This window comes from Eucyclogobius newberryi, unplaced genomic scaffold (genome assembly GCF_026437365.1).
Source record: "Eucyclogobius newberryi isolate DKJ021-1_F unplaced genomic scaffold, fEucNew1.0.hap1 SCAF_19, whole genome shotgun sequence".
Lineage (NCBI taxonomy): Eukaryota > Metazoa > Chordata > Actinopteri > Gobiiformes > Gobiidae > Eucyclogobius > Eucyclogobius newberryi.
In genome coordinates this window covers 26759542-26784541 of record NW_027315823.1, presented here as the reverse complement: position 1 = coordinate 26784541, position 25000 = coordinate 26759542, and the positions used below count along the sequence as shown (strand labels likewise).

Genomic DNA, 25000 nt, shown 5'->3' with positions numbered 1-25000 from the left:
ATGTGTTTAAATGTACACTTTAGACTAAAAGCATATACTTAACTACAATGCTTCTAAAAACCCAAAACATCTTTTTCCAAAATCAGCATGGTTGAAAACAAGGCAAACAAATTTAACAATATCCACTTTTACTTGCAATTTCTCACTTGTCAGACAAATAGAGGATTTGTAAATACACTCGCTTGTAAAAAATATTTGGTAAAAGTAGCCTATATTTCAAAACATGGCCTGAAATCACCCAAATGTCTGAATGTTGTACTTTCACGTCTACCGCCTCTAATCTACTCACATAATGAAAACGCTTTACTGTAATAGTGGGTGTCAACTTCCCCGGAATACATTTGTTCATCCCGGCTAGATAAAGTCCACAAGACTTCTTAGAAAAGAACTCCACTTAGAGGAAAAAACGTGGAGATTGATTGAACTAGCTGGGATCAGCACGCTCTCGTGAATATGGCCACAAAACCTAAAAGCACTGTTTGTCGAAAAAGCTGGATAAAGAATTGTTTTAGTTGCAAGTTAGACACAAATAATTTCCTTCATCGCAATCAGTTTACAGTCTAATGATGTGAAAATGGTATTCCCCTGTCGAGTTCTGGCTGTTTTTATGTTTTTATTTCATCTAAGCTCTCACAAACGGTTTTATTACTACAGATTTTGAGAACACAATTGAAGAAAATTCAACCAGTGCTTAATTAGACAAACAACACCACTCCAAGGACTAAAATTGAACCGGTGTGGTGAATGACAAGCTGCATTTGCTACAAGAGGAATCGCTATTGCACTGGTGACAAATATAATAGGCCCGGTAAAGAATGCACAAAGGGCCTCTCAAATGACAAAAACAACGCCAAGACTGCTCAGTGAAATCATGGCATGCGGAACTAGACCTGCAGAAATATGGTCCATAATATGGCACAAACTACAGACAAATCTTACTTCATAAGAGACCCAATAAGCCAATGATGTGAATACATTTTTATATTCATTTGATCTCATCCAGAGCATTTGGTTTATTTAGAAGGTCTATTACTTTTACTTACTTATTACTAAATACTAAGGTATTATTAGGGTGTTAAAACTGGGAAATTCTTCTTCTTCTTGTAATCTTTGCTACAGTATTGTAATGTGTGAGCTACTGTGTCCAAGTAGTTTCCCTTGCAGATCACTGAAGTTAGTCCAAGTCCTCCATAACCTCCTTTAACCTACAAACATTAAGACTGTTTCTGGGTAAATCATCCGTGGAGATAGTCTTTGGATGAACCAAACACTGCTTAAAAATATGCAAATGTGCTGCACGACAGGAGATTAGGCCTGTAAACGTCGATAATAACAGAATACCTTTTCAGAAACACGGGCCACAATAACAAGTTGTTTTCTGTAAAAAGTATAATTATCGCACTCCGGGGAAAAAACTAGAGGGAAATGTGCTCCACTGCAAACAGCTCGTGTGCATTCCTATTATCTGTAATGTCGAGGCGGCCAGTTCCCAGAATGAAAAGCTGTCAGGGCGCGCGGCGGTGGGCGGAGTCAACGCGACCGCGGTTCCTGGAAAGCGGATAGAGAGAAGCGCACACACGGCGCGATTCCGGGGAGCGCGCGCGGCGGGCCGAGGCGGAACACGCGCGCGCGGCAACTGCGGACAACGGGAACCAAAAAAAAAAAAAAAGCACCGCGCAGACACCCCGAGCCCGGCACCCAGAAGAGGGACTTTCGGGCGGTGTTGAAGTCATGTTACGGGGGAGAGCGGGCGCAGGGCGAGCGGCGCCGGGTGCGTAGAAGCGGACGCGCGCGCCGGAGCGTCATTGGTGCGCCCGCGGTGACGTCAGGCCCTCGGCGCTGGAGGAGTTCTCAGAATAGACTTCTAGGAAATGGCAATTTTTAAAAGCAGAGCCTATACAGCGCGTCCTTCACACATTTGGAGCTCATTCCCGTGACAACACACTCCAGACCACAGCCACACAGACTTTACGTTTGAATTATTTCGGTGAATGATCTTTTTTTTTACGCGTAAACGCCGTACTTCGTGTTCTTTAAATTCAAGAGGAGACGCGCACGGACCTGTTTATTTCCGCGTACCGAGACGTCCGGGCGGCGAGACCACTTACCGGAGATCCAGTCCTTTTCCTAAATTCTTTTTAAGTATTTTTCAGTATCTCTTAATTTTTTGTATGAAGAAACATTACTGACAATCCGCGTGGGACTCTGGGGATAACGCTGTAGTATGATTCTTTGTGTGCCAAGGTAAGTCCACTTCTTTTGTTTCCCCTTTGTTCACTTTTCTGTAAAAGTAGCTGGTTTTGTTCAAAAGGAGCTCAGTTTTAATTGTCTTTTTTCCCCCCATCCAAAACTCTACAGGCGTAATAGTGCCTTGATCATATAAATAAACCCTTAATTACCAGAGATTATTAACTACTAATAACAAATGCTTATGACACATCAGACACTGTCAATATTGTATTGTATTGTAACTTATCCTGGGTCAATGGGTTTAACCAACAACCTGTTTTTTTTGTGAATGAGAGAGAGAAAAAATAGACTTCACCTCCTAAAATTGGCTCTGTATGGACCTTACAAGAAAACAAAATGTCTCTATAAGTCTTGTTAAGCCTGTATGTCTTGCTTTTGCAGCCCTCGAGCTCTCTTGCCCGCTTCTGCAGCCCCTGACGGTCTGCTGGGCATGCGGACGGACAACGTGCAGTCCAACTCTTGCCTCCAAAATGCCCCTCTTTTCTGGGACCCCGCGAAAGACCTGCAGACGATTGCCAGCAACTTCTGCTACCTGGAAAATGCAGGTAATTTTTACGACTTCGACCTGTTGATATGATTCCACGGATGCTTCCTGTGTTTGCATTCAAGGGGCATTCGGTTTAATCATTAATTTGAGTGGTTCAATAATGCCGACTGTATGTTTTCGCAGGATGGTATTGGGGTGCGGTAACGGCAGCGCAGGCACACGCGGCGCTGCAGGAGGCCACAGAAGGAGCGTTCCTGATTCGGGACAGCTCTCACCCCATGTACATGCTCACGTTATCGGTCCGGACGGCACGCGGCCCCACCAGCATACGGATCCAATACAAGGGGTCGAGGTTTTTGCTGGACTCGAGCTCTCCGGCTCGCCCCAGCCTGTCCACGTTCTCGAACATACCCAGCCTGGTGCAGCACTACATGGGGCCAGAGAAGCACGAGGAGGAGAAAAAAGAGGTGGAGAAGACGGATTCAAAGGGCACTCTGGACTCTTCCATTGTCTTGAAACTGAAACGTGCCGTGTACAAACCTCAAGGACTACCGTCGCTGCAGCACTTAACGCGCTTGGTCATAAACCGGCACACGGACAGCGCCGGATCGCTACCTCTCCCCGGGCCCCTTCTCCGTTACGTACAGGACTATCCCTTCAAGGTATGAGACGTGGCCCTCGCTGCATTCAAGTAAATCAATCTCGGACAAACAACTTTCAAAGGAAGCTGTGATGACGGGGCTATTTTGTTGCCCGTTAAAGAGTAAATCTATTGCAGCGGCTGGAAGCCCCCGGCGTCACAATATACTGGACACAGGCTCACCTTTATTTATGCGCGAGATCAAGCACTCTTTAACAGAAACTTCTCACCACCTCGGTACTGTAGCTACAATCATTATTTGTGACATTTTGAATACACTTCCTTGTTTTATTGCAGTGGAAAAGGACCGCTTTTATCAACCCGACAGACTCAATCCACTGAGGTGTCTTTTTTGCCATTTTATTGTTCTCGGTAAAATATTTGATTTTTCTACTTTTTACATGTGTACATTTTATATTAAAATAATTCATGAGTCAATTGTGGTGGTCATAGTTTTTCCCCCCTGCTTTGATCATCTTTTGTGTCAGCAGTACGCAAATGGTTAGTCAGAAATCACGTCCGGAGCTTATTTGCAAATGCAGAAGTAACATCTTTCTGTTAAACATTTGCCTCTGTCAGATACAAACGCAGGTCCATTTTGAGAACGCCTGTATGTTCCCCGAGTGTAAAACTAAGATTCTTTCCCATTATTTATCAAATGAAATGATATAAATGCATATAGAACGCAGGAAGGTGAATTATGCTTATCTAACATTCTGAACAAACAGCTTTTATTGTTTATTTCTATTACAATGTGTTGAATATGTTATGCTAAATGTGCCTTGCTCGTATGCAAGTCAGCGAGGGGACAGGCGAAGGGGTGGACGTGCTCTCCATCGGATTCACAGAACTGGTGAATGGTTCCTGGGAGGAGGGCGAGATTCGCAGAGCGCGGCTTCTAAGAAAAGCCCTGATAATTACCTACAGCTTTGAGCCTGGTTCTGTGCCATCCTGGGCATCTTCTGATTTGCAACCAAAGCGCACGATGCAAATATTGTCTGGATTAAATTGTTTTCAAAGCGTTTAGTCGCCCTGACGGGGAAATGCGCGTGATCAGATCTGGTGAAAGCGCACGTACGTGGGATCAGCGGTGGGGGAAGGAGAGTTAGAAGCTGAAACGGCCTGGGCTAAGGCCAGCGTAATAGGATCTCACTCCAAATCTTGCTTGCGGTTCTAGTTTGTCTCCTCTTTCTGAAGGATGCAAAATCTCGGCCTGAAAAAATAGAGAAAACAACATTAAATTACAGTTTGTGGTGCGACAAGTTATTAATAGCTTTTATGAAAATTGCATCGTGGGTTTTTCTTATTATAGGGCCAGATCACGGTTACAGCGTACACTAGTGTTGTTGGGTAAATGATGGTTGAGTCCTTGTTAAATCCTGGTTAAGTCCTGGTTAAGTCCTGGTTTAGTCCTGGTTTAGTCCTGGATTAGTTAGTGTAGTTCTAGAGTAGCCCTGGTTTAGATCTATATTGGCTCTGGTTTAGTTGTGGATTAAGTCCTAGGTTAAGTCCTAATTTGGTAAAGCCATAATTTGGGTCCCTAGATAAATTGGGTTTTAGATCATGCAGATACATTATGCTTAAAAAAAACACCAGATACCAGTTTTTAAATTTGCAATATGGTCAGAACTGTAATCATATTTTGATATTACACGAATAAATAAATCAATCAATGGTTAGTCTTTTAGGTTTAGGCCTAGTTTATTCAAAGTGGAACGCCAACTGCTCCCTGAGGTGGAGACTCTGAAATAGCACAAAAACATGTAATAAGGTTAAATTAAATACATTTAGACTCTAATTCTGATGAAGTCCTGGTTTAGGCCTTCATAGTGATAAATACCTATATTACCTTTTAGTTGGTTAAGTTTCGGGCTGGATAAGATGGTCAGTTTACATCCCTCGACAATTTAATAGTGTCTTTAACGTTGCGTTGGAGATTAAAGGGAGCTCTGTACACACCTGTTGTTGAAATCGTGTTTAGTCTGGACGTAATGCAGCGTTTCCAGGTGTGACTCCACCCATCGCCGAATGAGAGGAGGATGTCTCGGATCGACCTCCAAATACAGACGGCTGCGGGTTGAAGAAACAACGCAGCTCCAATAAAACATTTTCCTGATGCATCTTTAATCTTCAGGGTTTAACGAACTGTGACTAAACGCTGGTGGGACTCAAATACACAGGTGGAGAAAAGATCAAAATTACAATCGCAATGTTTTTTTTTTACTATCCCAACGACAATATTCAACCTGGCAGTCCATCAGAAATGTACCTAAATCGAGCCTGTAAATGTAATGAAATTCAACTTCAATGAATTAAATTAAATATCACTTTGTTCTACGATAAAATAACGAAGAGCAAATAAAAATCAAATGTTCCTATATTTTCATTTTGATAGAATTGGATACAAACAGGCTTCAAAATGTTGGGATAGAGCAAAAGGCAACACAGATGTAAATTTACAATAAAAATTTGTTTGAGCTCGCTTTGACGATCTTGTACCTTTCAAAAGATATGATATTTGAAATTGTTAAATGGTCCAACATATTTCCTCTAGACAGGAATTTCTAGACATAATTATGCTTTTTTCCCCCCAGGTACTTTACAGTATTTTACGTCGTGTTCATTTATAAACCACAATATTGACCTAAATAACATTCATTCATTGACCTGTTCAAAACTGCAGAACTGATAAGCCCCGCCTCTTCATGGTGAATTTCACTGTAACAAGTGATTGTCATTCACGTTACGTTATATTATGTTTTTATTATTGAAAAGTGGCTACGTGACATTTTAGAACTCTACATGTGTCGCTCTCAGTTTAGAGTTTTCAAACGATCACAACTAAGCACCGGGATGTGGGCGAGGTCAGGGGTCAGGAGAAAACTACTTCTGAGCTCTTGAGCCACAATTTCAGGGGAATACAGGATGAACTCAAACATGTATGAACCAACAAAAAATACAACTCTGAATACCCAATGATGAGGAAAAGCTCACTGAAGTTTATTTTTCACAATACGTCCCCTTTTAAAAGAAAATAAACCTTCCAGTGTGCATTGATTTTGCAGAGGCTTTATTTCTTCACCGTTTATCCAGACTTTGGATTAGCACAATAATTGCATACACCTTTGAAAGACTTGGTGAAGATTGACAGTTCCTGGAAAGCCCAATCCTTTCTGAGGTACTGCGCGGAGTAAAGGTCACATATTCGGAACTAGAGCATTATTCAGTGAAAAAGAAGAAAAAAAGAAAAGAGCAACTTAATCCACGTTCGCCGGTACACACTGTTCTTGTGAAAAGGCGATTACAAATCAAACCCAGGTGGGAGGGTTCGCTTGTTTTGTGTTTGGGGGCAGCCAGGGGATGATTATTTTTTACGTTTTTTTCTTACCCGTGATTTAGGAGAATCTGCGACGCCAAACTCAAGACTTGTCTGATCGCCGTGAGTCCGTCTGCTCCTCCGTCTAAAGCAGCGGCGTCCTCAAAACTAATACACACACACACACAGCATAAATAACGGCCTAGAAACACTATACACACATATACTGGTACTCAACTGTGTGCATTTAAATTTAACATGTACAGGCTCGGTAAGTACACGCTGTTACTGTAAAGTCACATGGGTGAGGAGACTGACTGGGTTTGAGAGTGATAAAACATTAGCACGATGCATTAGCAATTAATTAAGAGTGAAATTTAGCTTTTAATTGGTGAAAAGTACTCAAAATGGCACCGATAAACAAGAAGCTAAAACCAAAGACTTTTCCCAATATAAACTTTTTTTTTGTTAATTATCAATTTGAAACTGAAAACAATCCCAACTTGATCCAACTTTTTCTTAACTTCTGTTCGTCCACCATCAGCTGCTGGGCATGTTAAACGTGAAAAATAAAGCTATGTTCCACTTATTTTCAGTCAAATCAATCATTCTGGGATGAACCAGGGTCAGTGTGTTCTTCAAACCAACACACTTTTTAATAGGCTTTTTTTTTCAGTCTGGCCTTTTTTCCTTTCTCTCATTTTAGTCATGCGTTTTAGGTAAATAGGCCTACATTGTAAAGGGTTCTTTCCTCTGTATGCTTGAGTATATTGTAGCAAAACACAGACCAAGACAAGGTTAAGGAAACAACAATGGAGCTTAGATGCTTTGCAATTTCTTCTTTTGAACAGACAAGGTCTTTCAGATAATGATATTTATTTGCTGAATGAATTTCTAAAGAAAGTCACAGTCTATTCTCTGAAGCTAATATTTCTGACAAACGAGAAAACGGTTGCACTAGTATTAAGGACTGTTAAATACTGTAAAGATGCACAATGTAACTGTTCAGCTGAGGCATCACCTGCTTGTTTCAATAGGGAAGTTATTGCTTTGCCTGGAGAGTTAACAATATGGCATTAAAATAATTGTATGTATTTAATTGAATGTAGTTTTATTGTTCAAAAATACCTACAAAAACATGCTCCAGCGAGCAAAGTTTAAATCTATGCTGGAACATTCTGGACAAATCAATAACATCTCCATAGAGACAAGCAGAGTTCGGACTCTCCACTAGAAGTGAACACCTGCAAGTCTCAAAAGTGGGACAGGTCTTGGTGGTACATGGCGAAGCATGACATGATTTGATATAATAACTCAGAAAATAAAATGTAAGCATATAGGTTAAGGCTATTCAACTTAAAGGCGGTATGGACGATTTTTCGGCGATTCGAGAACGCAGGCGGAAGTGCGCATGCGCACTCCCCCGTGCGGACTGATACAACACACACATGCGTTTGTTTATTAGCGCAACGGAGCGCATCGCATCTCTCGTCTCCCGTAGATTTCTGTCCACTTCTGCGTCAGCTCGAACTGTCTTTCTCCGTCTTCATTTTGCCCCGTACACTGAGGGAACTATATTATGATAGATCCATGCGCTTAGGCACGCGGAAACGTGAGGACGAGCCTGACGCGGCTGCAGGTGAGCAGTAGGTGCGTTTTATGAAACTAGGTCTGAACTAGTGCTAACCCACAATTACACTAGTCGTGGGGCCGATTGAATTGCTAGGAGGGCCTGATTTGGCCCCCGTGCCTGATTTGGGCCTGATTTGGGCCCACTGGCCTGGCTCCTGGGCCTGATTTGGCACTTGGGCCTGATTTGGCCCAAGATGTTGAATGGCCCCGCTGATGTTGAATGGCCCCGCTGATGTTGAATGGCCCCGCTGATGTTGAATGGCCCCGCTGATGTTGAATGGCCCCGCTATAGGCTGTAGGCTACTGTGTTTGAATTGGGCTAAGCCCTACACTTGGTTTACACACAAATATAAAACATTCATTAATATTTAACAGGCGAGGGAGGGTCACATTATAGATTTTTTATTTCATTTAATACAAGAGTCTCTTGGAGTAAGAATAAACTTGTAAAGTGACTCACCGCTGCACTTCAGGCTGCAGTGACGACATGTCCTCTGTGTAAAGGTACGGAGGGTTACTGACCAGGGCTGGAACGCCACCACAACACTTCAAAACCGTCTCTGCATCTGAGGATAAAACAGAAGAGTGAATAATTAAAGCGGCTTTTCTATTAAATCAATAACATGCGAGTGTCATACAGATGTAATCATGTGTCCTGCTCAAGAACACAATGGCATAAAACATACGAAAATTAGGGAAACTTTACTCAGCCAATGTCACAAAAGAAAACTCCAAGTAAACCTTTTGATACTGATTCATACTGATCAGCAAGATTTTGAGGACTTCAGTGTATTTCTTTTTACACATTTGGAAGTAATAATAAAATGGACATCATGAAGTTTGTGTTGCACCTTTAAAAATATCCAAATGATAAAGTTGTAACCGGTCTTCAAGCCCCAGACTGCAAATTAAAAGAGACAATATGTAAACAATCACTTCAAATGCAATGTACGCTTTATGATTTTACAACAAGGAAACAGAAATACCTTAAAGCATTTTCTTTGGTTAAACTGACTGCGTCCGCACTTTGGTCCAATGCCACGGCTTTGAGCTAAAGACATGTTTTCAATAAAATCAAACGCACACTTAACCCACTGCGTACAACAATGCGCCTTCAGTACAACCAATATAACATTATTTAGAGGAGAAGAAACATATTTAACTTATTCATGGAACGTAAAGGATAATAGAGAATGTATGAGGGAAAAGCTCTGCCACTGTTGGTAATGTATATACCCGTATTTGACTGCTGAAAGCCTGAATGCCTGCGTTTTTTTATTTATTTATTTAAACCGACTGAAGGACACAGAAGAAAGCCTACAGTTTGTATTCAGGATTGGAATGAAATGTCCTTACACTTCACAGTATAATGTGTTCCAATCTTTTAACATTCTTTATGATATTAAAGTCCAGTCCCAGCTCTCCTAGACCTTTTCTCATCCCAGTCGCTTCCAGTTTTCAGAACAGATCACAAAATGTTACTTTTTTCATTTCTAAAGCCCTCCCGCCTCCTCGTTTGACCTCGTTTTCATTCAGACTTGGCTTTAACACTCAGCAATGCAGTGTCACTTTGAACACTTTGTTTTATTATCTCACTGTAGTGCATGCTTTAAAATTGCTTTGATTTCAATGGGAGGCACTTTGGTCACTTCACCTTCAGTGTTGCAAAGGGCTCTAAAATAAAAGTTTAAACATGCACAAAGCTTGAGTGATTCCTCTCACCTGAGGGAGGCTCTTTAACAGACTTAAAGAGATGGCACCAGAACCACAGCCCACTTCTACAGCGCTTAAGCTCTCAGTTTTCTCCCTGAGATCAGAGAGAACGATTTCAACCAACTCCTGCAACAACAAGCAGATAAGATAAGAGAACCTATGTATTTGTCACAGAAAAGGTCAATTTAAGTGTGTACAAGAGCAGCTGTAGTATAAAATGTATAAACAATATATTAAATAAATAACTATACATGAAATGGACCTTAAATCTCTTTATTCGTTTATTTTATTTTCAATTCAAGATAAACACAATTCATATGTACAGACAAATAAAATCAATACAATTTAAAAAATAAAATTAATACAATTTAAAAAATAAAATTAATACAATTTAAAAAATAAAATAAATACAATTTAAAAAAATAAAATAAATACAATTTAAAAAATAAAATAAATAAAATAAATAAAATAAATAAAATAAATAAAATAAATAAAATAAATAAAATAAATAAAATAAATAAAATAAATAAAATAAAAGACAGTGCTGGACAAAAGGGTCAAATCTAATTGATTGTCCAATTGAAAATGCTAAGTTAGGAAAAGTAAGACATCAAAGAAAAAAAAGGGGGGAAAAAAGAAAGAAGAATAATTTAAAAAGAAAGGTTAAGGCACCATGAAGGTCCATGATGTGAGTCCAATTTTGTCAAATCTTATCTTAAATCTAATCTTTCAAAATGTTTTTGTTGTTGTAATTTTAATAAAATGAAGATACTAGATTGAGTCGGTGTAATTCAATAACCCTCATTCGCCCAGAAGTGGTTTAAAAGGTTTCAAATGACAAAAAAAAAAGTATCACAATGTTTTCCCTCATATTGAATCGTAACAAGGCAAGCAAGTTTAACAAAAGCAAAAGCAGGAAACGTCCCGATTTAAAAAAACAATGTGATAAGCAGAGGTAGTACTCGGGTTACGTTTACTCCAGTAACTTTTGGAAGAAATTATACTTTGCAGAGCAGTTTTCAAACACCATAGTTTCACTCCTACTTGAGCAATATTTAGTTTGAAGTTTTGTTTCCTCTGTGTGAGTAAATCTACATGTGACAATAGCTTTATGTTAACAATGTGAAATGATTTGAACATTTGTTAGTTTTTCTCATTTCTGTGTCTGAAATTACCGTATTTTGTGCATTATTTAATGTTTTGTTCTTCCAATAACATAGAATTCAAATTATAAATCAGTCCAGGCAGTTACTCTTACTTGAGTAATAGCTTACACAATACTTTTTCACTCTTGATTCATTTCTTTAAAAGTAGTAACGTTGCTCTTACCGGTGGACAGTTTTAGCTACTCTACTAAAGGTGTGCAATATATAGAAATGGATATAGATTGAGATCGTATTTGTCGTTTTGAAGATATGCAAAATTTGAGTTGAATTTATCCTTTATAGGGGTAAATGCTACAAAAAGAGCAAACTAATAGTAAATTTAAAAATACATTTTGTAAACTTTCAAATAGTGGTATGAGGTGATATTTCTTTGACAGACATTTCACATTTGTCTGATGATTAAACCTCAATTCATACGTTTAAAGACATATTTTAACACAGTTCTGTTGGATTTACGCACCATCACCTGAATTTTGTTGTCGTGCTATTCCTTTTTGTCAGAATCGCCCACCCCTATACACTTCACTCGCCTCTGGTAATACGTGACCCTGGTGCCCGTGCGTGATTTATGGATTTGTGCCTGTCAGGTCAGCTTATTACACATAAACAGACCAGAGTGTACAGTTTGGTCAAAACACACCTCGGTTTCAGGTCTGGGTATAAACACAGGTGGTCTCATCTTCAGAGTGAGGTCCCTAAAGTCCCACTCCTCGATCACATACTGCACTGGCATCCTACACAACACAATCAAGAAAACAGACCCACGTTTAAGATTAAAAAAATAAAGTACTGTCCTAATTTAACTTAAATATCAGTACTTGAAAGATAATCCAAATTGCTGTTGTACAAACATTCATAAGATCCAAGGAAGAAATACTTACAGCAAAAAATGAATACAATTTAAAAACACCTAGTCAGTCTAATCTGGATATAAATGGTAAGGTTCAATATTTGTGAAATTACTTTTTATGTACCGTATTTAATGTTATCAATAGAAAAATCGCATCCCAAACCCACAAATACCACCCAACACTAAATATGAAATAGTGATTGATTTGACAAAATAAAAAGGTAAAATTACCTCTGGAGTCGTTTGGCACAGAGCTTCCATATCTGCTGTGTTTTTTCAGGACTGAGAAGCTCTGATAACGTCTCGGCCATGACACTTTCAATCTAGGAGCAAGTAATTGTATAAAAATAAGTAGGACCAAACCTGAACATATTGCGCTGTGACCAAAAGAAAGCAAATGTATTAAAGTAAAAAGTAACCGTCAGAACTTGTTACTAATAAATGGAATGATTTAATGTAACAAAAAGTGTGTCGTAATAGTGACTGAAGAGTGTACAAGGAGGGCACTTACTGTCTTGGCCCCAAGTACATGGGCTGTTATGTATCGGCTCGACAGGTCCGGTTCACTAACACCTTCCTCCTGGAAATGTTGACTCCAGGAATGCACTGCCTGCAGAGCTGTTATTCTGTGCACAGGGAGAGCTGGGCCACTGCAGGCGCGCACAGCAGAAAGGGCCCAAACAAACTGTAAAAATGTCATCCAAGAAAGACAAGAGTTAATTTGTGGATGCAATTTTAGTTTACTTAATTATTTAGCGACATTCACAATTCTCTATCATAAAGGGTGTATGGAATTAAGGTTGTACACAAGTTCTCATATAGGCTTTGCAATTTACTCTGATGTGTCAAAGGCCAAGGAGCATGGCAATGTAATATGGATCAACAAAAATATTATAAATAAATGCTTTATTAGGAAAGTGGGTTGCCTTTTATTCTTACCATATCAAACACATTTACTTAATATTTATACAGAACTAATTTGTATAAGATAAAACAGTAGTAGGCTACTATAACACTAACAACAATAATACATTAATTTACTTCCCTGTTTAATGTGCTTTAAATACATGTTGACAACATAAATATAAAATTATGAATACATAATATACCTGTGTTTTAATATTCCTGCATCCCACAAAAGTCAACACTTCATTGAGGACTCTCCTCCTCCACATGGCTGGCAAAAGCAAATAGAAGTGTTAAAATGGCGCATAAACTAAAGAATCCGCATTCATTTTAGCCTCGCTTTAGAGCGTCGAGGTGGAATCACTGTCTTTTTCTTCACGTACAGGTGTTTAATCAACTGACATTGTTATTTTAATGTATTTTAAGGCTTCAGTTCCTTTCATGAAACGTGCATGCGTTTTTGTCATGTGACTGTGTGCGCATGCGCAGTCTGTCGCTAAGGAAACCATGCCGCTTTTCTGGTCATAAGGAATTTTCTGTGTCAGAAAGTATACCCCGGTAAAATGAGGAAAAAAAATACATTTAGCGATCAATAAAAAATACACAGATAGTCACATATATTATAAATCTTATGACTAGTAAATATATTACATGAACGAATGAGATTTGTGCCAATTTTAGAACGGCATCTTCGGTAACACAACCACATGTTGCTATGCTTTCCAACAGCCACTAAACACACCGTTGTTGTTGTTCATTCTGGTGGAGCGTGTTTTCTGAGAGTTGCAGCAAAGTTTTATACAAAGAAAAGAGAAGGACAGTAGAATTAGCGGTGTCCTTGTCGAGGGTATTTTTCAGTACACTGTGAAATGTGTTATCACGGCTTAAAGCGCTCAGATCGCTGTAATAAATCCGGATATAGATGACTCTAGCTAGCTTCCTCTTTAGCTGCAAATCCTGAAAGTGATGATCATCCGATGTATTTTATAACTATTTATTTTAGCATTTAGACTATGGGGTTGAATACTCGCATAGAATGCATATTCTTCAGTGAATTTCACCCCACTCTAGGACCAAAGATCACTTATCAGGTAAGTTAATTGTGTAGTTCTGTTATTATGAACGTATGTCGTCCTTATATGATGCGATACAGTCAATGTTTCATACACATGCATTCAATTATTTTCACCAGCACGTGTTTTCTTACTTCTAATTACTTAATACACGATTAATTACAATAATACCAAGGGCTTGCATTCAAAGTGTGTATCCCACCACAGGACATATGAAATCAATATATATTATAAACCAATATAACCCTATTACTACTGTGTTGACTGGACGATATTATAAAAAATCAACCACATTTTTTCCCCCCTCATATTGATTTTTCTTATTATTTTTTCTTTCAATATTTATTTCCTGAACATAAAAACTATAGATGCATAAAATTGTCAAACGTATTCCTCTAAAGTCTGAATTTCACTCCAAACCACACACTTTTACTGACAGAGTTGTAGACCTCACAATTACTGCTAAATACATTTGAATTAATTGCACAGCCCTAGTGTTGACTGATTTAGTGCTTATTATTCATCCTATTTTACTTGGCATTTCCCCCCATACGTTAATTTTCAACCATAAGTACTTTGTCTTGTGTTCTTTTCCCCACCAGGTTCCAGAGGAGTACATCTCTCGCGAGCTCTTTGACACGGTCCAGGTTTACATTATCACCAAACCAGAGCTGCAAAACAAACTAATAACAGTGTATGTAATCTGAACATTTAAGCGTCATTGTGCATCGATTCAACATAGCATTCAGTTCATTTTTGTTTTTTATAACAGGACTGCAATGGGAAAGAAGCTGATTGGCTGTCCCGTGTGCATTGAGCATAAAAAGTACAGTAGAAATGCACTCTTGTTTAATCTTGGCCTCGTGTGCGACGCTCAGATCAACACTTGTCCACTGGAGCCGATTGTGAAGAAACTCTCTGGCTACCTCACTACACTCGAGGTAACAAAAGTTATCTATTATGTTTTGAAGAATCCTTTATTAAAATAATGTATATCTCTTTTGCAGCTTGAAAGTGGCTTTATATCCAATGAAGAAAGTAAACAGAAATTATTGCCCATAATGTCCACTTTGCTAGAAGAACTAAATGCTACAGGAGCCTGCACACTCCCTATAGGTAATGTATATTTTATATCCACGCTCCATTCCACTAACATAATGACCACAGAGTATGTCTTCATTATGGCATTATGACCCTAATCCTACAGAGCACAACTGTATGCATATGACAGTATTGTACAATTTGTTTTTATATGTTATATTTCTAGACACATCCAATACTATTCATCTGAAGGAAATCCAGCCAAGGAAAGACCCGGCCATTGTTCAAGAATATGACGTGCCTGTATTTAGTCAGTGCAAGGACCACTTTGTTAAATCTCAATGGGACCTCACCACTCAACAGGTAAGAGCACTTTCTCTGGCTCTGTCCCAATAATCGCACTACGCACTACAAACTTGACGGAAGTGTGCATTTTCTGAAAGTGCATGAAGGGTGTGAGTGCAGATGGGCGCAGAAGGTAAAGGTGAGAATTTGGACAGTCGCACTTCAGAGCTTTGTGAATGCGGTAAAGAAAAAATAGCAGCGTAAAACAGCTGTCACTGTGTTGTTAAATTAATCACAAAGCCTCTGCTCAGTTTAGTTTAAATTATATGTTGTATTGGTCTCAAACAAATGAGAACATGCTTAACATTTTTACAGTGTTATTATGGTCGTAGATTTATTTAAAATATTTTAATATTAGTTTAACTGTCAAGACATTCTTTTCAATTGTATCCAGTTAGCGCTCACTGCTAAGTTGTTATGTACAAAAGCTTGAAAACATTACGGTGAAATGCATTGTGGGGAATGTACTTGCCTGAAGTCCGCAACGTTTCAAACTTGCTGGAGAAGACTTTGCCGAAGTGTCGATCAAAACATTCTAAGAATTGGGACACACTTCAGCGGCTTGTGAAAGAGCATTTTAACTGTGCATGTGCGATTATTGGGAGTATAATATATTATACTATAATATTGTTATCACATAACAACTGTGTTTGTGCTATCTTTTTCAGATCTTGCCCTATATTGATGGGTTTAGACACATCCAGAAAATCTCAGCAGAGGCGGATGTAGAGCTCAATCTTGTCCGAATTGCAGTGCAGAATTTACTGTAATCATAAATAATGAGATTTTATAATTTTGCGTGATGTTGAAAACAGACATTGTTCTAATATAATGTACTTACAGGTATTATGATGTTGTGACCCTGGTGTCAATATTTGAGGTAACACAGCACATTTCTTATACAGTGGTTCACATTTACTCTGTATTAAGGAGGATCAAATCTAAATCAAACAGAGCTGGATGTAAACAAGCTCAAAAGCAGGACTAAAACCAAACGCAAAGTGGAATCTTCAAAACAAATAAATACATTTGGTCACTGCATACCACCATTGCTTTAGTGATAGCCTTACCATATTTGGCAACTGCAAAATAAATAATCTCCTTTTGTTTTTCTCCAATTACTCATACATTCATTATATTATGTCCTGTACAGTACAGTAATGTCTATTGCACAACTCCAAAAGTGCAAAGCCTTATCGATGACAAGTCCATTCAAGAGGAGTGTCTCAGCTATGTCACAAAGCCGGGTAAACACGATTAATTCTCATTTTGGCCCAGAGTTTGAGTAAAATTTTCCATTTGTCATTGTTTTGATTTCAGGTCAAAAGCGAGCCAGCCTCAGAGATGTTTTCCAGCTTTACTGTGGTCTAAGTCCAGGAACTACAGTCCGTGACCTTTGTTCTCGATACTCACTACAACTTCAAAGAGTGAACGAGAGGTTTTTATTCACTGAACTTAACCTTTGTGACCACGTGCCCCCTCAGAACTCATTTAGATAGATAGAGCATTTTTAGACTTGTTTAAGGACACATTTTAATTATTTAGACAACATTTTTCTTTCTTTATTTATGCCCGCTCTAAACCAAAGCTGCACTGACCGAACTAACCCACAGCAAAATGATTGCCCATAATGGAATAAACTTGGACAAAACTAGACTAAGCCAGCCAGAATTGACCCATGAGGAATTAATAACTAACCCGTAACAAATAATGTACAAAACTAAGCCTGAACATGTGACCAAATCAAAGGCGAATCTAAAGCTGCTCTAAATCAGATCTTATCCGGGAGGGGAAAAAAGGGCTCAAATTCAATACCAGAACAAATAGATATTCAATTTCCTTTCAGTGGAAACGAAAGACATCTGCGCACTAGACTTTACAATTCCTGAAAACCCCACTTAACGATTTCTAGAAAGTCAGATCTGTTTGGACTTTTTATGATCCACATGTGGCTCACATCTGGCCCGTTTCAGGAAGCTCATCCAGTTTGGCCTCATGAAATGTCTAATTCGGAGGCTGCAGAAGTATCCCGTCAAGGTCGTTCGCGATGAGAAAAGCAGGCCTCCTCGGCTCTACACCGGATGCCATAGTTACGACGAGATCTGTTGCAAAACGGGTATGTTTCGGGGCGTTTTTGATTGTCTGTCTGGTAATTGAGTGCAAACAAAATGCTTACGGCGCCTACCATTCACAGGGATAAGTTACCAGGAGTTGGACGAGCGACTAGAAAATGATCCGAACATCGTTGTTTGCTGGAAGTAATTTGAAAAGGAAACAAAGAAACTATGGACACTGGCAGTGAAAAACAATATGGACGTCTTTTCATGATAACGTACACAACCATCTGCTTTAAGATACTGACTACTGAGAACATCACAGCTCATCTGCTCAACGTGCCACTTTTTGTTTGTGGGGGGGAATAAGTAAATATGGCATTAAAGTCCATAATGTGAAACAAGATGAATTGTTTGAAATGATTGTGATCTGGTCAGAGCATTTCCAAAACTGCAGCTCTCGTGTGACGTTTCCAGTCTACAGCTTTTATCACCTGTAATATTTAAATGTCATGGCTGGTGAACGTAAAACTATGATTAATTTCATTGGGACAATGTGTGTTTTAGAAAATGGTGAGCACCTCAAAACATCTGAGTTGTTGCTGTTATCTAACATTTTTGTGAAGGTTCATTTAAGGTTATGGCCTTTCATTTTACTGCTAAAGCAAAGCACCTTGATGAAGAATGTATGCTTCCTGTTTGATTTATTTTGTGTTCTTGTTGCATTATTAATCAATTGGCACATACACTGCAGTATTTAGAGTTGCTAATAACAATCGGGCTTTTACAATTATTTGAGTAGAAGGTTGTTACGTGACGGAGGAGGCTTTCCACACACTGGCATTCTGTCATCGAGGTCATTGAAGTAGTGCCCAATCTGATTACCTCCTGATCGATAACCTCTTTCACTAGTGATATCAAATGAATAAGAAAGATTAATTGTCAATTTGTTTTAACTCATGAGTGAAACTACCCATTGGCCCATTTTTATCCTACGCTACATTGATTGAAATGGTAGTAATTTGAATTGGCCTTTCAGGATAATTACTATATTGAAGTTCAATAAAAGGGAACTTTTTTTTGCTGTTTGAGTGTCAAATATGATTTATATATATATATATATATATATATATATGAGTACTAAAAGTATGTTGACAGGTCTAAATACAGGTCTGTAGGAATATATATCATTAAAAGTATTACATATGAAAAATAATTATAGTTCACTTCCTAAATTAATAAATAGATAGCAAGACAAATAAATCAATTAAAATATTAACATTATTAACATCACAAAATATAATAAAATGAAACTAAAATGTAAAATATTAAAATCATTAAATATATATTTTAAATGATTTCTTTCGCGTGTCTTTTAATTGCCTTTGTGCTGTTTGTGTGCGCTGTTGCTGCCCCACTCTGGTCAAACAGAGAAACTGCAGGTGTGTACTGTCACCATGGTAACAAACAGAACGGCCAAACTACAAAGAGACTAACGCTAACTTTTTGAAGCCACGAGAGACCGATCTAACTCAACACCACTTTTATTATTATTATTTGAACAGTGCAACGTTTTACACGAAACACGATGGACACGTGCGTTGTTCTGCCTCCTGAAGCAGAAGGGTTTGTTCAGAGTCTGACCACTTTTACCCTAAAGGACGTGGGATCTGCAGGGTAAGATACATGTGGCTAATGATATCAATGCAAAGTGAGCCAGCTAGTCTAATGTGTAAACTATCAGGTTTATGGGTTTTGTCAAGAAACATACTAAATTTGTAGACTTGTGTTTTCCCATTTTGGTTTGGTAATTTGTTTCTGTCGTAGCCTATTCTTTTTTATGTTGTTGTATTTTGTGGCGTTTGCAGGTGGTTTAAACAGCACGACTACATAGAGAAACTGAACATGCAGGCCATCATAAGTGCTACTGCCATGCACGATGAATATGTGAAAGAGCTTCTGGTGTCCCACGGAAAGGTAACTATTATCTCCTGTCAAATATTCAACAACAATAATGTAGCATTGTGCTTTGATATTACCAGGTGTGCCTTGAAAAAACAAAATGAAAACATCAAAATCGAGTTATTAGAATCACACATGTATTTAATGAAATAAGTTACCAATTTTGGAGAGTCTCGAGCAAGCTTATGAACCAGAAAAATACACATAATAATCATGATGAATCCACATATGGCACAGATGATATGAGCGTGCCACATTCTTTGCTAAATGTTGTGGTTTGATCACATTTGACTCAAAAAAGTTTGAAAAACACTGGTCTACGTAACATTCAAAGGCCTCTCTTTTCTAGATATCCGTCCTTGTCCACGAGATGATTCTGGTTGAAGTCTGGAAACACAAAATTTTCCCTATTTTATGCCAACTTCAAGACTTTAAGCCCCAAAACACATTCCAACTGTACATAGTGGTGAGTATCTGAATGTTGACAATGAAATCTGAAACATTAGTGAAGAAAATTATCTCTATCGATGTCATTTTCAACTTGTTCCAGATCCACCACGAGGCCACCATAATAAACCTACTTGAAACGATAATGTTCCACAAGGTTTGTATACTGTATTTTTGAATGGAGCCCTGCGTTGTGAAGCATATCTCACAGTTTGTCTTTGCGTGCAGGACTCATGTGAGGCAGCGGATGACTCTGTTCTGGACCTGGTGGATTACTGCCATCGTAAACTCACTTTGCTGGTCAGTAAAGTGTCCAGGGAGAAGGACACAACGCACCAGGAGCTCACCCATGTCCATGCAGTTGGTGCTTCTTCTATAGAGGTATGAATATACTCAGCGTTTTATGTATAACACTTGGTCGTGAAGAGTAAGACTCACGGTAAGAATGACTGATTTTCAAAGAGCTTAAAGTATATCATTGAATAAATACAAGAGAGACACATTTAATGCCATGCTGTGGAACATTTCGGGCAAAGCACAAAGTAATAATACTTAAAATAATAATATGAATAGAATATTTAATACATCAATTAACAAATTATTTTGATAAGAATTTTTAAAAACAATTTGGTGTCGTTTTTAATACACAATTCAATATATTTATTTGCAGATGCTCTAATTCAACCGATTTTTAATAGATGATTTGAAAAGCAAATAAACAAACAAAAACAGTTTTAAAAATACTATTTAATGACAAACAAAAGCTTTTATTGAAACAAATTGTAAATCACAATTGATTAAAGGGATTTTTAAAACTTTCCTTTTAGGAAAACCTTTTGCAATTTGTATGACCTTCTGAAATTAACCTGTGATTCGCTTTTTCCGTGGCTCTCCTGGTCCTCCTGCTAAAGTGAAGCAAATAATAAAATAAATAATAATAATAATAATAATAATAATAATAAAGGTGAACTAGAAAAGAGCTCTCTGATGGTTTACAAGTTGCTCTAACCATCTTATCCAAATGTATCTAGGCATTAAACTTCAAGTGTGGGTGGACCCCCTTCAAGTGTGGGTGGACCCCCTTCAAGTGTGGGTGGACCCCCTTCAAGTGTGGGGAACAGCCCAGTCAAACCAGTAATACACTTGACAAACATAGTATCAGCTGAAACAGCTGCCCCTATACCAATACTTACTTCCTCAAGTAAAACACATGAATGTGTGTTAACTGTTAAGCTATAGTTCAGCAGCTAGCTCGTAGCTAGTAGCTTGTGATTCATTAGATCTGGACCTGAACCTAAACCTCTGGATTCGAATCAGGACCTGAATCTGAACGTGGGTTTAGGTACGCGTCCCTAGACTAGCTGTCTGTATAACCGCTCTGAAGCCTGCTTAATCCGCTACGACTTAAATAATTGACTCTTGGGGCCTCCCAGGTTATATTTTTTGGTCCCTGATTTTATGGCAAATTTTTCATGGATTTAGGATTCCTAGCTATTCCTAAAAGTATGGCTACAAAACCAAAACTAATCACTTCAATCATTTAGGACAGCATTACTGTGTTCTGATACAGATCACTTTATGTTTTGATATAATCTATTATGTAACTATGAAACTGTTTTGTCCGACAGGAGCTGCAAAGCCAAAATGCTGCTCTGGAGTTTGAGATTTCACTTAAGGCTCTCTCCGTCCTGCGTTATATCAGCGATCACACAGTAAGGTATGTAACGCACACATTTCAAGGCTGCATTTGGTTGTGACATCGTAAATACAGTGCATATTCTCCGCTTTTCTCCACATGTTTCTTCTGTAGTATCAGCGTGATAAACCGCTTGCTCTGTACCCATAACATCCCCTGTGTGTTGGTCCAGCTCATCAAATGCTGCCCTTGGAGCCGTTGTAAAGCAGGTACATAACAAAAATCCAAATTCAATACTTAAATACAAAATAATCAAATATGTGGCTATTGAATAGATTGGTTAAATGTTCTAATTTGAGATCGAGGGCAAGATCCATTATAACTCTTTGTGTGAAACTGCTTTTCAAAAACATATCCAAATAGATTTACCCAACTCTTTGGCCCTGCCGCTTTACTGGGCGCTCAATCCGACTAATGTATTGGTCTATTGGTCCATCTGTCAACAACAGTCTTACTTGTGCAACTATTTACCTTGAGGACATTGTAAACAAAAAATCTGGCACTTCAGGAGACTTTCGTCACAACCATTTCGTCACAAAATATTACATTTTTTGACACTTGCGACCTGTGCTCCATCTTAAAGTGTTCCTCTGTTTCTTGCTGAAGATCAGGGTGAAAAGTACATCGATGGCAAATGGCAGAATGTCCCCCCTGAGGACCGGTTAAAGATGACTAAACTCGACGGACAGGCCTGGATTGCCTTGTACAATCTTCTGCTCAATGAAAACTGCCAACAGAAATATGAGTTCAACAACTACAATAAGAACCAGCTCCTGAAGGTTTGTCAAGACCCCAAAGAGTCTTAAGAGCCACTGTTCCCATGTCTGTGACCGGTTCTGTGGTACTGGAGGTCAAACTATCGATGTGACTGTTTTATTTGGAATTGAATGGACTTCGCAGCTATTTGTAACAACGATGAGATCTCTCAACGGTCTTTACATAGGGAAAGCCTGACCCCTATTGACTCAAGTTTGATTTACTTCACGACACTCATTGGCCAAATGTATAGAAGAAGACACTCAAGAATAAATGAATCATGAAATAAAACCTTCTTCATATCTGTAGAAACTTACAATTGATAGATAGTTTGATTAAACTATAAAACTACATGAGGGGCCCTTTCTAATCAATCAGAGTCGTTTTGACAATTGTGTCCTCTTTGAATGATTAAATACATGGCCAAAACAAACGCATTAAAGCTGCTTTACCCAACTTTGTTCTGTTCAAATGGGTAAATTTAGGGCCTCATTTATCAAGTTTTCCAGAGTCCATCAAACGCTCCTGGATCCAAACGCTGTTATAACGTTTGATTAGTCTCGCAGGCTTGCACACATTTACATGTTACATATCATTTTAGCAGCAGGAATAATACACGCTCTTCCCAACAGGCCCGCTAAGAGCACATGCTGTTTTTTCAGTTTGTACACCCCTGGATTGAGGCATGAGGCAAAGCGACAAACTCAGACTGCTCTGGTTAGTGCACAAAGAAATTGCTCATATCTTTCCAACAGACAGCATGGCCCTTAATGTGCCCCGCTCATCCACCAAGGAGTCCCACAATGGGCAGTGCTTGGCCCGCTATTGTTTATGATTCACATGCTTCCCCTCAGACAGATCATATGGAAACATGAACTTAACTTCAACTCATAGGATCAACCACCAACGCCTCCACCAAATCCTCCAACTCCCCATGAGTCCATTTAAATCACTGATTAAACTGGCCTTCAATCCCACTTGACTGTGTTTGTATGTTTGTGTTTGTATGTTTGTGTTTATTTGTATGTTCGTGTGTTTGTATGTTTGTGTTTGTATGTTTGTTTGTTTGTATGTTTGTGTGTTTGTTTGTGTGTTTGTTTGTATGTTTGTTTGTTTGTGTGTTTGTATATTTGTTTGTGTGTTTGTTTGTGTGTTTGTATGTTTGTTTGTTTTTATGTTTGTGTGTTTGTATTTTTTGTTTGTATGTTTGTGTGTATGTTTGTTTGTTTGTGTGTGTGTGTTTGTGTGTTTGTATGTTTGTTTGTGTGTTTGTGTTTGTTCGTATGTTTTTTTGTGTGTTTGTATGTTTGTGTTTGTTTGTTTGTTTGTTTGTGTGTTTGTATGTGTTTGTGTTTCTATGTTTGTGCTTGTGTGTGTGTGTGTGTTTGTATGTTTGTGTTTGTATGTTTGTGTTTGTATGTGTTTGTTTGTTTGTGTGTGTTTGTATGTTTGTTTGTGTGTTTGTTTGTTTGTTTGTGTGTGTGTGTGTGTTTGTATGTTTGTGTGTTTCTATGTTTGTGTGTGTGTTTGTATCTTTGTATGTTTGTGTGTTGGTGTGTTAGTGTATTTGTGTATTTGTATGTTTGTGTATTTGTGTGTTTGTATGTTTGTGTGTTTGTATTTTTGTGTGTTTGTGTATTTGTATGTTTGTGTATTTGTGTATTTGTGTGTTTGTGCATTTGTGTGTTTGTGTTTGTGTGTTTGTGTATTTGTGTGTTTGTATGTTTGTATGTTTGTGTGTTTGTGTATTTGTGTGTTTGTGTATTTGTGTGTTTGTATGTTTGTGTGTTTGTGTATTTGTGTGTTTGTATGTTTGTGTGTTTGTGTGTTTGTATGTTTGTGTGTTTGTGTATTTGTGTGTTTGTATGTTTGTGTGTTTGTGTGTTTGTATGTTTGTGTATTTGTGTGTTTGTGTGTTTGTGTGTTTGTGTATTTGTGTGTTTGTATGTTTGTATGTTTGTGTGTTTGTGTGTTTGTGTGTTTGTGTGTTTGTATGTTTGTGTATTTGTGTATTTGTATGTTTGTATGTTTGTGTGTTTGTGTGTTTGTTTGTATGTTTGTGTGTTTGTGTGTTTGTGTGTTTGTGTGTTTGTATGTTTGTATGTTTGTGTGTTTGTGTGTTTGTATGTTTGTGTGTTTGTATGTTTGTGTGTTTGTGTGTTTGTATGTTTGTGCGTTTGTGTATTTTTGTGTTTGTATGTTTGTGTGTTTGTGTGTTTGTGTGTGTTTCTATGTTTGTGTGTGTGTTTGTATCTTTGTATGTTTGTGTGTTTGTGTGTTTGTATGTTTGTGTGTTTGTGTGTTTGTGTATTTGTATCTTTGTATGTTTGTGTGTTTGTGTGTTTGTATGTTTGTGTGTTTGTGTGTTTGTGTATTTGTATCTTTGTATGTTTGTGTGTTTGTGTGTTTGTGTGTGTTTGTATGTTTGTGTGTTTCTATGTGTGTGTGTGTGTGTGTATTTGTATCTTTGTATGTTTGTGTGTTTGTGTATTTGTGTGTTTGTTTGTATGTTTGTGTGTTTGTGTGTGCTTAAGTATTTGTGAGTGATCGAACTGTGTGAACCGCTTTAGGTCTCTTGAAACACACTATACAAATCAACTGTAGTAACATTATTAATATTTCAAGCGTGTGAATACTACCAACATGATAAAGGTGAGAGTAAAACA

The 25000-nt window shown here is 38.2% G+C and overlaps 4 protein-coding genes across 5 annotated transcripts in view; 3 read left to right on the top strand and 1 right to left on the bottom strand.

Annotated features, from left to right (window-relative positions):
- Nucleotides 1–1832: 1832 nt before the first annotated feature.
- Nucleotides 1833–3815, top strand: cisha (cytokine inducible SH2-containing protein a). Its single transcript, XM_072452522.1, has 3 exons — nucleotides 1833–2244; nucleotides 2632–2795; nucleotides 2921–3815. The coding sequence occupies exons 1-3, from the start codon at nucleotides 2225–2227 to the stop codon at nucleotides 3403–3405; spliced, it is 669 nt and encodes a 222-aa protein (XP_072308623.1). The 5' UTR covers nucleotides 1833–2224; the 3' UTR covers nucleotides 3406–3815.
- hemk1 (HemK methyltransferase family member 1) lies at nucleotides 3091–13401 on the bottom strand. Of its 2 annotated transcripts, XM_072452519.1 has the most exons (11): nucleotides 13164–13399; nucleotides 12566–12739; nucleotides 12286–12377; nucleotides 11845–11938; nucleotides 10048–10164; nucleotides 9312–9376; nucleotides 9177–9226; nucleotides 8786–8891; nucleotides 6766–6861; nucleotides 5337–5447; nucleotides 3091–4590 (listed from the first exon to the last, which is right to left on the bottom strand). In XM_072452519.1, exons 1-11 carry the CDS (start codon nucleotides 13227–13229, stop codon nucleotides 4551–4553), a joined length of 1011 nt encoding a protein of 336 aa, XP_072308620.1. In that variant the 5' UTR covers nucleotides 13230–13399; the 3' UTR covers nucleotides 3091–4550. The 2 variants fall into 2 exon arrangements, with proteins under 2 accessions (XP_072308620.1, XP_072308621.1); XM_072452520.1 differs by lacking the exons at nucleotides 11845–11938; nucleotides 12286–12377 and having other exon boundaries at nucleotides 13164–13401.
- A 282-nt stretch (nucleotides 13402–13683) lies between these two features.
- Nucleotides 13684–18419, top strand: nprl2 (NPR2 like, GATOR1 complex subunit). Its single transcript, XM_072452497.1, has 11 exons — nucleotides 13684–14051; nucleotides 14636–14727; nucleotides 14806–14974; nucleotides 15041–15149; nucleotides 15301–15437; nucleotides 16088–16185; nucleotides 16263–16299; nucleotides 16573–16666; nucleotides 16740–16857; nucleotides 17393–17535; nucleotides 17614–18419. Exons 1-11 carry the CDS (start codon nucleotides 13974–13976, stop codon nucleotides 17679–17681), a joined length of 1143 nt encoding a protein of 380 aa, XP_072308598.1. The 5' UTR covers nucleotides 13684–13973; the 3' UTR covers nucleotides 17682–18419.
- A 506-nt stretch (nucleotides 18420–18925) lies between these two features.
- zmynd10 (zinc finger, MYND-type containing 10) overlaps nucleotides 18926–25000 on the top strand; it is an 11154-nt gene continuing 5079 nt past the window's right edge. Inside the window, exons 1-8 of the mRNA XM_072452932.1 lie at nucleotides 18926–19150; nucleotides 19342–19450; nucleotides 19785–19901; nucleotides 19986–20039; nucleotides 20111–20263; nucleotides 21511–21599; nucleotides 21693–21787; nucleotides 22185–22357. Of these exons, the coding sequence (XP_072309033.1) occupies nucleotides 19062–19150; nucleotides 19342–19450; nucleotides 19785–19901; nucleotides 19986–20039; nucleotides 20111–20263; nucleotides 21511–21599; nucleotides 21693–21787; nucleotides 22185–22357 (879 nt within the window). The 5' untranslated portion in view covers nucleotides 18926–19061. The remainder of the gene's footprint in view (nucleotides 19151–19341; nucleotides 19451–19784; nucleotides 19902–19985; nucleotides 20040–20110; nucleotides 20264–21510; nucleotides 21600–21692; nucleotides 21788–22184; nucleotides 22358–25000) is intronic.

Excerpts from the sequence above, each read along its gene's own strand:
- cisha (XM_072452522.1), top strand. The coding sequence starts at position 2,225 with ATGATTCTTTGTGTGCCAAG. Across the intron at positions 2,245-2,631 it reads ATGATTCTTTGTGTGCCAAG|CCCTCGAGCTCTCTTGCCCG; the intron begins GTAAGTCCACTT and ends TTGCTTTTGCAG. Across the intron at positions 2,796-2,920 it reads CTGCTACCTGGAAAATGCAG|GATGGTATTGGGGTGCGGTA; the intron begins GTAATTTTTACG and ends ATGTTTTCGCAG.
- hemk1 (XM_072452519.1), bottom strand. The coding sequence starts at position 13,229 with ATGTGGAGGAGGAGAGTCCTCAATGAAGTGTTGACTTTTGTGGGATGC. Across the intron at positions 12,378-12,565 it reads ATGTACTTGGGGCCAAGACA|ATTGAAAGTGTCATGGCCGA; the intron begins GTAAGTGCCCTC and ends ACTTGCTCCTAG. Across the intron at positions 5,448-6,765 it reads CAGATTCTCCTAAATCACGG|CCGTCTGTATTTGGAGGTCG; the intron begins GTAAGAAAAAAA and ends TTCAACCCGCAG.
- nprl2 (XM_072452497.1), top strand. The coding sequence starts at position 13,974 with ATGGGGTTGAATACTCGCATAGAATGCATATTCTTCAGTGAATTTCAC. Across the intron at positions 14,052-14,635 it reads GACCAAAGATCACTTATCAG|GTTCCAGAGGAGTACATCTC; the intron begins GTAAGTTAATTG and ends TTTCCCCACCAG. Across the intron at positions 17,536-17,613 it reads CGAGATCTGTTGCAAAACGG|GGATAAGTTACCAGGAGTTG; the intron begins GTATGTTTCGGG and ends TACCATTCACAG.